The sequence below is a fragment of the Lottia gigantea genome, assembly GCF_000327385.1.
Source record: "Lottia gigantea unplaced genomic scaffold LOTGIsca_38, whole genome shotgun sequence".
Lineage (NCBI taxonomy): Eukaryota > Metazoa > Mollusca > Gastropoda > Lottiidae > Lottia > Lottia gigantea.
Window position 1 is genome coordinate 1,786,851 of NW_008709295.1, and position 12,853 is coordinate 1,799,703.

At 36.4% G+C, this 12,853-nt stretch overlaps 1 protein-coding gene across 1 annotated transcript in view; it reads right to left on the reverse strand.

Annotated features, from left to right (window-relative positions):
• Positions 1-2,095, reverse strand: part of LOTGIDRAFT_163209 (hypothetical protein) — a gene marked incomplete at both ends in the record, with an annotated part of 5,151 nt that extends 3,056 nt beyond the window's left edge. Inside the window, 2 exons of the mRNA XM_009059272.1 lie at positions 735-790; positions 1,717-2,095. Coding sequence (XP_009057520.1) covers positions 735-790; positions 1,717-2,095 — 435 coding nt within the window. The remainder of the gene's footprint in view (positions 1-734; positions 791-1,716) is intronic.
• Positions 2,096-12,853: the final 10,758 nt, after the last annotated feature.

Genomic DNA, 12,853 nt, shown 5'->3' on the forward strand with positions numbered 1-12,853 from the left:
ATACCCAATTTCAATTTTGCCTTCAGAGTTTTATGATAAGAGCCCTTTGTAATTTCTCTTTGAAAGTGGGATTGGGAATATTTTCGAGTTCGTCTATCATTTGTTTGTCTGCTTGGTGTCTGAATGTTACGTCTTTGTTTCTGTACAGTATGTCGTGTTTGAGTGCTGCTGCGTCAACTCTATTAACGGGTTCTTCCCCTGGTTTGGGAATATCATTTTCGTCTAAACGCAGATCTAACCTAGTGCCTGGACCTGTATAATTGTGGCCTGGGAGATGTTTTTCTCCGGGATATTTTGCCCATGGGAATCCAGGAAGAGAACCCAATGACTTTTGAATGTCTCCCGCACCGAAATACGTTTTAGGAGGATGAGATTAAAGACATATTTGTTCAACATATATTTTTAATACGAAAGATTTAATACAAGGAGAAAGCGATAGAAATGAATCACTTTATGAAATGTCACGAGCGATCCTAATAAGAGCGGTCATATAAGAGTAGTTTGAAAAATGAGGTCACGAACGATCCTAATAAGAGCGGTCATAGTTATCTCCCGTCTTACACTATTGGCAGTCATAATTTAAAGGTCACGAGCGCTCTTATTAGGATCGCTAGATATGCGTCATCCTTTTGTTCTTCACCACTTGTTCTATTTTCGAAAATCAACAATTTTGAAACCTTGGATATTTGTCATAGAGGTTGGTAAAAATTCTTGGCCTTTTTCTATCCCCTTACCGATGGTTTAAATATTCTTCGTGATATGAAATGTTGGCATCTAATAAAACTTGTGACTGGAATAAAACAAAAATTGATATTTTGAAAAAACAGCAAATTAATCTTAATTCCACCCTGTCGTCTTATGATTAAATCAAACAAAAAAAGAACATACCTTGATTTTTGTATGATTAAATTCCTAATCATCAACAAAAACATGGCTAACAGTTGAGAGTCTAGACTGTCTGTGCTGATGTTGCACGCGTGATATGTTAATTATAGCGTGACTGTTACTAGGTGTTAAATCAATAATACTCTAGACAACTAACTGTGTATAAACAGTGTTACCTCCCATTAATCAGTTGAGGTTTTTATCCAATAATTTTTATTTCGCATTTCTCTTATATGTTGTAATTCTTTCAACTCGTTAGATCTTTTCACTGCATCGCTTATATCTACTCCTGAGGAAATTTGTTGTTTGAGACAAAATTGGCCACTTTGGGGATGAGAGATGTTAGCGCAGAGAAGAAACCGTCTCCTTCGAATTTTTTTTGTTCGTGTTTTAAAATTAAAGACATTTTTAATGCGTTTATTTTTTACTGTATTATTATTAGTGATCTGTGGTTTGGGTAATTTATAATAGGGGAGTTTGTTATAATACAGTTTGGAGGAGTCTGTTATAATACAGTTTGGGGAGACTGTTATAATACATTTTAACAGTTTCGGGAGTCTGTTATAATACATTTTAACAGTTGTGTCTTTTCGGATATGACGCATTGAAAAAGCTGCGCATGCGCAGAAGTGAAATGCGTCATATCCGAAAAGACATATACTACTTATCTCGTATATAAATCTATAACTGTTAAGCAATATTTAAATCCTCTTTCGACTGGCATATGAATTAAATCGGCTGACCATATTTCATCTTTTTCAAACACTTTGACTTTTAAAAAGTTTTTAGTTTTTCTAAATTCTTTATGAATTTCATCCGCCAATCCCATACCTAATTTCATCTTTGCTTTTAACAGTTTAATGATTAATGCTCTTTCCATTCTCTCTTTGAAAGTTGGATTTGGAATATTTTCAAGTTCGGTTATCATTTGTTTGTCTGCTTCGTGTCTAAACTTTATGTCTTTGTTTCTGTATAAAATATCATGTTTGAGCGCAGCGGCGTCAACTCTATTGACTGTTTCTTCCCCTAGTTTGGGTTTATCGTTTTCGTCTAATCGTAGATCTAACCTAGTGCCTGGACCGGTGTAATTGTGCCCTGGGAGATGTTTTTCTCCGGGATATTTCGCCCATGGAAATCCAGGAAGAGAACCCAATGATTTTTGTATATCTCCTGAACCGAAATAAGTTTTTGGAGCGTGAGCGACAATCATTTTTATCCTATAACTTTAAAACCTTTTCCTTTCCTTTCTTCTAATCTCCTGTTTCGAAGTTCTCTTATTAGTTCTAATTCTTTCAACTCGTCAGATTGTTTCACTGTATCGCTTATACTCTTTCCAGCTTCCGCGATTGATCCGATGGCTTTCGCTCCGCTTGAGTGATGTGTTTTTTGAAACAAAGCTAGCTACTTTTGGAATTATTGTTTTACCTAGAGAAAATAATGAAGAAAAGATACCGTCGCCCGAATAATCTTCGAATCTGTGTTGTTCGTGTTTTAGAATTAAACTCATCCTATTTTTAAATGAGTTAATTTAGTCTGTTTTTTATCCAAAAAGAGTTATCTCCCATCTACATTATTTCAATATGCTTTTTTTGATGGAATGTAGGAAATTGATTCAAGGTGTTTTTGGTGTATGAAATGTAGGGTCTTTTGCTGTAAGAATTTATGAAATGTAGGGAATTTAGGTCTTTTTTAGTGTAAGAATTTATGAAATGTAGGATGTTGAGGTCTTTATGGGAGCTTTCATTTTGGTCGCATTTTTCCCATGAAATGAAATGGAATGGGGAATCCCCTTATGCGACCTAATTGAAAGCTCATATACTACTAATGTATTCTGACACTGCTCACTACCACAGTCAGATATAATCGGGCGGCCTTTAGGGATTTTATTCGAGATAAACCACTCCTTGGTTGGATTCTTATGGATTTTAGAGAAGTATACAAATGTCTCTCGCGACAATCAGGTTTGTCAGGCAGATAGTCATATTGTTTCTATTTGAGATAACTAGATTTGACTAAATCGGCAAGAATATTGTTAATCATGTTAGTAGTTTCTTTGAAAATTGGTTTTGGTAAAATGGCATAATGTTTAGGATTATTCAGTTGATTCTCTGCTTCTGAAACGCAATTCTCCCTATTCAGGATGACACAACATGAACCTTTGTCACTCTTTTTAATAACAATGCTATCGTCTTTCTTAAGTAAGTTTAACGCTTCACGTTCCACTCGTGTGAGATTAGGCTTTTCGTGTGTTATGGAAAGGTTCGCTGTTTGACTATTCATACTCGCAAATGCTTTCAATATTTCAGGATGGATGGCGGCCTGAGGGGGTGTCCACGTGGATTTAGGAATAAGCATTGTTCTAGCACCACCGGGGGGTGGTTTCGAAAAAAATATGTGCAGCTAAGATTTCGTTGAAATCGTTCAATGGATGGACCGAGATAATTCAAGTTAGCTATCTTTGGTGTGGGAATAAACTTAAGTCCACGGTCTAAGATTGAATGCTGACGGGGTGTGAGAATTTTGTGGCTCAAGTTAACTACAGTTTGGCCTAGCGGTGGCCTCTCAGTATTTTTATCCCCAGTTATTAGTTTAAAGACTCACTCGATTCTTGAAGCTAGTGTATCCAAAACAGATTATGCTGTTTGCTGTTTCTGGAGACCAATGAAGATTATCAACTTGATTCTTCTTGGTAGGGTGATAAGACTGTTGCGCTGTTGGTACGGGACTCCATCATCATGTTGTTGAGGGTGCTGAACTCCATCCAAGTCGAGACGTGTATCCAGACCTCCCCCCTACCCTACCAAAGACATCCTTTAACCAAGCCCAGACATTAATCGCCACAGCCAACAAAACCTTCCCAAACTCCAAGATCCTCTTCACATGTATACCCATCTCTAATAAAATCTCGAAGAAAGCACAACAGAACCCTCAGCATGATGATGGAGTCCAATATCAACAGCGCAACAATCTTACCACCCTACGAAGAAGAATTCGAACCAGTTGATAATCTTCATTGGTCTCCAGAAACAGAAAACAGTATTTATTTGTTTTGGCTACACCAGCTTCAGGTATTTATTATATTATATATCAATCAGCACACATATCATTCAGTCTGTGAATGTGTTCACAAGTGACTTTTGAACACAAAATTATGCTTGAATATAGAAACCATTGAGAATAAAAACTTAAGTCTGCTTAGTTCAAGTGAAAAAAAAATTCCATTTATTAACTGAAATAAATACATTTATATATACACAACTAACCTTATATATCAATATAACATTGTCATACTCAAAAGAAAGAAATATGATAATTTATTATTATGATTCAATAAATAAAAAAATGGTGGAAATAAACAACCCTTTAACACTAATGTCTGATCTTGTGAAGATGTTCGGGTGTATGGATTTTTATACGCCCACATGAATATGTGGTCGTATATTGTCGTCGCCTCTGTCCGTCGGTCCGTCCGTCAACATTTCTTGTGAGCACTATAGAGACTACAGTTTTTATCTGATTTTGATAAAACTTGGTGTGATGCTTTAGATTGATAAGATCTCGGTCAAGTTCAAATTTGACGTATTTTCGATGAACGGTGTTTGAGTTATTGCCCTTGACTTAGAACGCCTTGAAATTTGTTAAAAATTGTTCGTGAGCAGGATTGAAGCTACAGTTTTCATCCAATTCTGATGAAACTTGGTGTGATCTTTGGAATTCATAAGATCTCGGACAAGTTCTAACTTGACGCATTTTCGATGAACGGTTTTTGATTTCGGGGAAGGGAGGGTTTGATTCTCCTAAATGTACAGGCCTAGGGTGGAGCAGACACTTTATTTAGAAGTATAGTATCTGTTATATACTGATTGTTTTTAGTTTACTATGAACAATATTATCATTTAAGTTCTTATTTTTTGAATATGCAACTATCATTTTCTGCTTATAGACATGGGGGAATTTCTCTTGAAGGCTCTTATAGTGGGCATGAACTATCTTGCTTGCTCGATTGCTGGTTGTATTAAACGGGACAACAAAGGGTGCTATGCCTACATTATGATGAATATTTAGTCCTATAGGTCTTGTTGTATTCAATGTCTCAATCCAATGGGCCTCCCTAGATTGACGGAATTTGGTAGTTTCAGCTTCGGGCAAGTCAATTTCTATACGGGATTAGGGCGAGATCGTCTATTGAATGGTCGTCGAGGTTAAAATGATTAGAAACAGGCTTGTCTTTCTTTAATTTGATGTCTGACCTATGAGCATTAAAGCGATTTCGTAAATTATTCTTAGTTTCTCCTACATATTGCTTGGGGCATTTCTTGCATGAAATTAAATATATTACATTCGAATGTTTGCATGTTAGATGTTCCTGGATCGGGTACCTTTTATTCGTAGAGTTGCTTACAAAATAATGAGTTTCTGATATAAAGGGACATGTTTTGCATCTACCTGACAAACATGGAGCACTTCTTAAACCTGGAGGTACTTCGGCATAAAGTCTGTTTCAGCTGCTATCTGTGCTAAGGTGGAATTTTTTATGTTTCGTAAAAATCGTTTAGAGAACCCACGCTTTTTCAGTTTTGAGAAAACAATCGTACAGGCTTGGTTGAAATCAGAAGATCTTGTACAAATTCGATGAAATCGTAAAACTTGTGACTTAATTATACCAGAAAAGGTATGTTTTGGGTGAAAGGAGCTCTTGTGCAAGAGTGGATGAGTATCAGTTTCTTTGAAATACACTTTAATATCCAGTTTATTTGTTTCTGCTATGGAATCTCCCTTAAAGACTGTGGTATCGAGAAAGTCTATGCTTTTGTCACTCACGTTTGCGGTTAGTTTGATAGAAGGATGGTGGTTGTTGAGAATTTCAAAGATTCCCATAACTGTTCGATAGAATAAGTCCCAACCATAAAAACGTCATCCAAAAAGCGTCCGTAAAAAAGTGGGTCAAATGGACAGAGGGGCAACACCTCACGTTCCCACTATGCCATGAAAAGGTTTGCGTACGAAGGGGCGAATCGTTTGCCCATTGCTGTCCCTGAAGTTTGTAAATATATTTTACCATTAAATGTGAAATCGTTTCGACTAAGACAAATCTCTAAAAGCTGTAGAATTGCATCGTCGGGTCTGTTTGGATCTGGGTTTCTATTAAAAGCTTTATGAACTGCCAGTAGTGTTATCGATATTGGTATACATAGAAGAAATGTCGATAGAAATTAAAATAGCATTAGAGGGAACTCGAAGAATTTTTATTTTATTGACAAAATCGGTTGTGTCTTTAAGGTAGGCGCGATGTTGGCATGCTAGAGGTAGTAAGAAATGATCAATGTATTCTGACACTGCATATGACTCACTACCACAGTCAGATATAATCGGGCGGCCTTTAGGGATTTTATTCGAGATAAACCACTCCTTGGTTGGATTCTTATGGATTTTAGGCAAAGTGTACAAATGTCTCTCGCGACAATCAGGTATGGCAGACAGATAGTCATATTGTTTCTGTTTGAGATAACTAGTTTTGACTAAATCGGCAGAGAATATTATTAATCATGTTAGCAGTTTCTTTGAAAATTGGTTTTGGTAAAATGGCATAATGTTTAGGATTATTCAGTTGATTCTCTGCTTCTGAAACGTAATCCTCCCTATTCAGAATGACACAACATGAACCTTTGTCACTCTTTTTAATAACAATGCTATCGTCTTTCTTAAGTAAGTTTAACGCTTCACGTTCCACTCGTGTGAGATTAGGCTTTTCGTGTGTTATAGAAAGGTTCACTGTTTGGATATTCATACTCGCAAATGCTTTCAATATTTCAGGATGGATGGCGGCCTGAGGGGGTGTCCACGTGGATTTAGAGCACCACGTGGGGGGTGGTTTCGAAAAAAAAAATGTGCAGCTAAGATTTCGTTGAAATCGTTCAATGGATGGTCGGAGATAATTCAAGTTAGCTATCTTTGGTGTGGGAATAAACTTAAGTCCACGGTCTAAGATTGAATGCTGAAGGGGTGTGAGAATTTTGCGGCTCAAGTTAACTATAGTTTGGCCTAGCGGTGGCCTCTCAGTATTTTTATCCCCAGTAATTAGTTTAAAGACTTACTCGATGCTTGAAGCTGGTGTATCCAAAACAAATAGATGCTGTTTGCTGTTTCTGGAGACCAATGAAGATTATCAACTGGTTCGAATTTTTCTTCGTAGGGTGGTAAGATTGTTGCGCTGTTGATACTGGACTCCATCATCATGTTGTTGAGAGTGCTGAGGTTCTGTTGTGCTTTCTTCGAGATTTTATTTGAAATGGGTATACATGTGAAGAGGATCTTGGAGTTTGGGAAGGTTTTGTTGGCTGTGGCGATTAATTTCTGGGCTTGGTTAAAGGAGGGCTTTGGTAGCTGATCACGGTTGTTGATGCCTACATGAAGAATAATGGTAGTAGGTTTTGGATCATGGTCGTATGATTCCAGGATTGACTGTATGTGATGTATTTGGGCACCGGGGTAAGAATGTATTTCGGTGTCTGAACTGGTTTTGGTAATTCGATTCAGGTTAGATGATCCAATTATTAAGGTAGATATCTTTAGAGCAGGTAGCTTCCATAATTATTTGTCCTTGGTTTGGAGATAATACGGTTTGGTAGCGGATATAATGGTCGTCGACGGTGTGATTGGTACTGGTTTGGTAGTTGTTAGAATTGTAGGATCGGGAACGGACTGGGATCTGGTTCGAGGGGGGGGGGGGGGGGGGTCTGGATACACGTCTCGACTTGGATGGAGACTGAGGGGTGGTTTGCTGGTCCAAAAACGCAAAGAAGGAAGAAAGGTTGGCGGATCCTGGATCACGTTGTGAAGATTCAGATGGTGTGGAAGGGGAAGACGAGTCTGAAAGTGAAAAGAGAAGAGGTGTGCCCTCTCTACGAGAGCGTTTACCTATGTCTGCTGGACTAGGAGTAGGTGAACTTCGGGCTCGTTTAGGGGTTTGGTTCGGCAGCGTGGTGGCTCTAGATGGTGCAGGTGTAGTGTCCATTTCAGTTGGTAGAGATATGGTTACTCTGGTTTTTGTTTCGTTGATTGTTTGGTAGAATTTGGTGATTACAGCTTGAGTGAGACGTTTCCCATAGAAGCGACGGGCCCAGGACAGGGCATGAGAAACGATGCGGTCGACGGCAGGTGATGATAAAGATTTGGTACGAATGGTGGTCAGCTTCTCTTGAAGTGTGGTTTGGTAATGGTCGATCAGGACCTGTGTAACCTTACAGAGCCATGTCCGATTGAGGGATCTAATATTCGCGTCGACAGCTGATGTTTTCATTGCTGGACGGATAAAACTATCCAACTCAAAGACTTTGCGTTTGAAGGTAAACGCTGGTTGGCCTTGCTGTTGAAGGGTAAGGATTGCCAAATGATGGAGGCACTGCCCTTGACTTTGTTAAAACGCGTTGAAATTTGTTAAAAATAGTTCGTGAGCAGGATTGAAGCTACAGTTTTCAACCGATTCTGATGAAACTTGGTGTAATCATTGGAATTGATAAGATCTCGGACAAGTTCTAACTTGACGCATTTTCGATGAACGGTTTTTGAGTTATTGCCCTTGACTATGTAAAAACGCGTCAAAACTTGTTAAAAATAGTTTGTGAGCAGGATTGACGCTACAGTTTTCAACAGATTCTGATGAAACTTGGTGTGATCATTGGAATTGATAAGATCTCGGACAAGTTCTAACTTGATGCATTTTCGATGAACAGTTTTTGAGTTATTGCCCTTGACTTTGTAAAAATGCGTCAAAATTTGCTCGTGAGCACAATAGAAGCTACAGTTTTCAACCGATTCTGATGAAACTTGGTGTGATCATTGAAATTGATAAGATCTCGGACAAGTTCTAACTTGACGCATTTTCGATGAAATGTTTTGAGTTAATGCCATTAACTTACGAAAAACGCGTCAAAATTTGTTTGTGAGCACAATAAAAGCTACAGTTTTCAACCGATTTTGATGAAACTTGGTGTGATCATTGGAATTGATAAGATCTCGGACAAGTTCTAACAAGAGATATTTTTGATGAACATTTTTTGAGTTATTGCCCTTGACTTTGTAAACACGCTTTTCTTTTGCCCTTGATTAGAGCTGTTTGATTTAATTGTTTGTTGTATTTGGATTATTGATATTGATTTTAAAAAATTTTGTGGAATAATTCAGCATAAATAATTTCTTCTATATGAGAAAATTCGTAAAGTCACTAAAGACTGTTTTATTATTTCTGACAGCTGCCAGTGGGCGTATGTTACCTTGCAACGCAAGCTATCTTTATAAGTGTAAAACCTTTGAAATGTTTATATATTTATTAACATTTTGGACATTTTATTATTTACAGAAACAAATGAAATATCTAGTTTGATATGGGAGGTATCTACAGAGAAAGGTAAGTCAAATTTTCTACAGGAATATTGCCAAAATTATTTACCTCAAAACTAAAGAAACACCTTGATAAATTTGCTTACAAAGAAAACTGTAGAATTGATAAACATTGTCACTGATATATAATGATATATACATGTAATGAATAAGCATATTATCCAAAGATTCTTAATGTTTGAACTAAATGTGATTCTATTTCTCGAAGAAAAGATGAAACCAAAAAGAAAATTTAGAAGTGACAATGCAGAAGGTTTGTTCGAATAATATGTTGTTTCGAGCTGTATATCACAACTCTTGTCTTGGCATGGGCTTGGTTGTATTTGTGTTCCTGCTCCGTGTTTGGGTTTAGAAGTGGTGTCATGAGCCAGAGTCTCAATGGGTAGCCTGAATCACCAAGGAGCCAACTGGACTCATTATCACTTTCACTCATGGTATCCATGAGGTTTGTAAATCTAGAAATAGATATAGGTATTCCAATTTAAGATGATACAAAACAAGCTATAGCCAAGCGAAATGCGCTTATTTTACAACTGGAACGATTGATGTGCTTTTGTTCGTATTTGGACCAAATTAAATAGATAAATACCTCATCTTACTGTCGCATACAGCTTGAACGTTTATGGCATGGTACCCCTTTCTGCAAACATAATCAGGCTCATTAAATCACTGGTGCCAATATTGGAATCAAAGATGTGGCAACATCTTCTTGTGATATTTTTTTCAACAATCTTTCATTAATGGCCTTTGTGCAAGCAAAAATACAGCGACTGGCAGGGGACCTTGAAATGCCATGGATGTCTGCGACTTCAGACAAAAAGTTGCCTTTTTTCCAGATATCGAAGTGTAACTAACATCTAAAAATAAAAAATAAATTTTGTTTTGGAGCGTTAGTCCGATAGTGGATTTATATAATATTTTACGGAGATTATGAATTTTACGCTAATATAGTTAGGATGTACAGTGGCTCACATACGACATATTTCATTTTGAATTAGAAACATTAATTTTCACTTACGTGATAATTATTTTCACCCAGGTGAAAATTAGGTGATAATTCCTGTAATTTTGAATTAAAAACTTTAATTTCCACCTAGGTGATGATTCAACGAAACTTTTAAAAGAACGGCGAAAAAAGATTTTAATTCAAGATTCTTGAATCACCTTGGTGAAAATTATTTTCTCCTAGTCTACTGTCTAGCAAGAGCCACCGTAATAAGGTTGGCTTACATGTTACAATACAATGTTTTCTGAATCGCATATTGACTATTATTTTTGCATTGGGTTCGGTCTCTGAATACCCGCTCCCTTCTAATTAGTCGTCGATTAATTTCTACTATAAACATGTTGGCAGCCATTTTCTAACGCTAAATCTAACGATAAGTCGCGTGAAACAAAAATTTTACCTACATATATACTTACGTAAATATTTATACTTACGTACCTGAGTGAAACGGGGACCAGGACCCTTAATCCAAATTTCTAAATAAAGTATCTGTTCCACCCTAGGCCATAATCCTAACCTTAACCCTTAACCCTATAAGAATATTGGTGTTTTTTATACGCCGCTCTCTATGTGGACGTATATTGTCGGCACCCCTGTCCGTCCGTCCGTCCTTCCGTCAACATTTGCTTGTAAACGCTCTAAAAACTAGATTTTTGATGGAATCAAATGAAATTCGGTATGTGTATACATATTCATAAAATGAAGATCAAGTTCGAATCTGAGCTATTTTCGACCGTTAGTAGCAGAGTTATTGCCCTTGGCCCAAAATCTTGAATATGCTATTACTCTCTTAGTTTTCAACCGATTTTAATGAAACATAAAACGGATGTTATTGGACCTAAATTGAAAGGTATGAGAAAGATTAGTTTACTTCTGGTTAAATTTAAGGCGTTTTCAAGACTTAGGCCTCTTACGCCAGTTTTGAGGGGTTATAACGTCAAAAACCGATTTTTTTTATAAATTATAAAAACCGCCCCCTATCTATATACTCTTATACTACTCTTTTGCCTGCGGCGCCCGCAAGCCCACCAAACAAACAACCCCACCAGGCACGCGATTAATAAACCCGGAGCCTATAGGGGTACACGTTTACTAACCCCATAAGCGCCCCAGCCCAATAATATCTTCAAATTAACTCATTTAAAAACAGAATGAGTTTAATTTTAAAACACGAACAACACAAATTCGAAGGAGATGGTTTCTTCTCAGCTCTATCATCTCTTATCCCAAAAGTAGCCAACTTTGTCTCAAACAATAAATCCCTCATTTCTCAGGAGTAAATATAAGCGATGCAGTTGAAAGAATTACAACATATAAGAGAAATGCGAAATAAAAAAAAGTCAATAGTTTTAAAATTATTGGATAGATGTGGTCTGGTTTTTTTTATCAACACTTCCTTCCTTTTATTAAAGCGAGGTAACTCTTCTTTAGAAATTTTTTCTATATTTCAGACCACAATTAATTTTTGTAAACATAATGTATAATGTTGAAACAAGAAAGCTATTTTGATGGAATAAGGGCTATGGAATGTTTTTTTCTATCAATTATTCTTTCTGTAGAAGGGAATCATAGGAGCAACTGAAAAAGAAATTCAACAATTCAAAATGATCAAACATTGGAACTGTTTCTCCAAATTAAATGTTTCTAAGATGATTGAGTGAGTGTCCATGTTAACCTATAAAGTCAACAAAACCATATTTTTTTCTTTCTGTGATTAATTCATCTATTACCACCTCCAATTAGGTATTCCCTTTTTGGTAGTAATTCTACTAATTGAAAAGTATTCGAAAGTCTTGTAGAATAAACAGAAGGGATATTCAACACCTTCAATTTCATGTATTCCCCTAAAAGGTTAATTCTCAGAGCGAAAAGTATATTCGAAAGTCTCAGAGAATTAACAAAGGGTGCATGAAAGTTTATCACTACAGATAAAGAAATTCAGCAGTTTAAAATGATCCAACATTGGAAATCTCTCTCCAAATTTAATGTTTATGAGATGATTGACTGAAAGTCAATATTAAACCTATAAAGTCAACAAGGCCATATTTTTCTTGTGTTTTGTCAATACAACTTTAAGGTCAATTCTCAGAGCGAAAAGTATATTCAAAAGTCTCAGAGAATTAACAAAGGGCACATGCAATTTTTAGCACTACAGATATGATTATATGATGAGATTAAATAATTTGGAATTCACACAGAATTTTATATTTGTTAGAACTCCAAATATTATGAGATTGGAATTCACACAGAATTTTATATCTGTTAGAACTCCAAATAATATCATGAAAATGATATAATGAATCTGTAGTGAATTGGAGTATCACAACAAGGAAGTAAATACGTAATTGTTGACTATACAGGTCAACATAGAATACACTAGTAATTCCTCTCAAAAACACAAATTTGAAGATAGATTCCTTTGTCCGACATCTTTTGAATTTGTGTTGCTGCGTCATCGTCTCTACACGTTTTCCATACTTGTTCATAATTATCTTCTATTTCTTTAGTACCCAAACTTTTTTAATTTCTTCTTATAAGACAGAAATGTGAGTAGTGCAAATA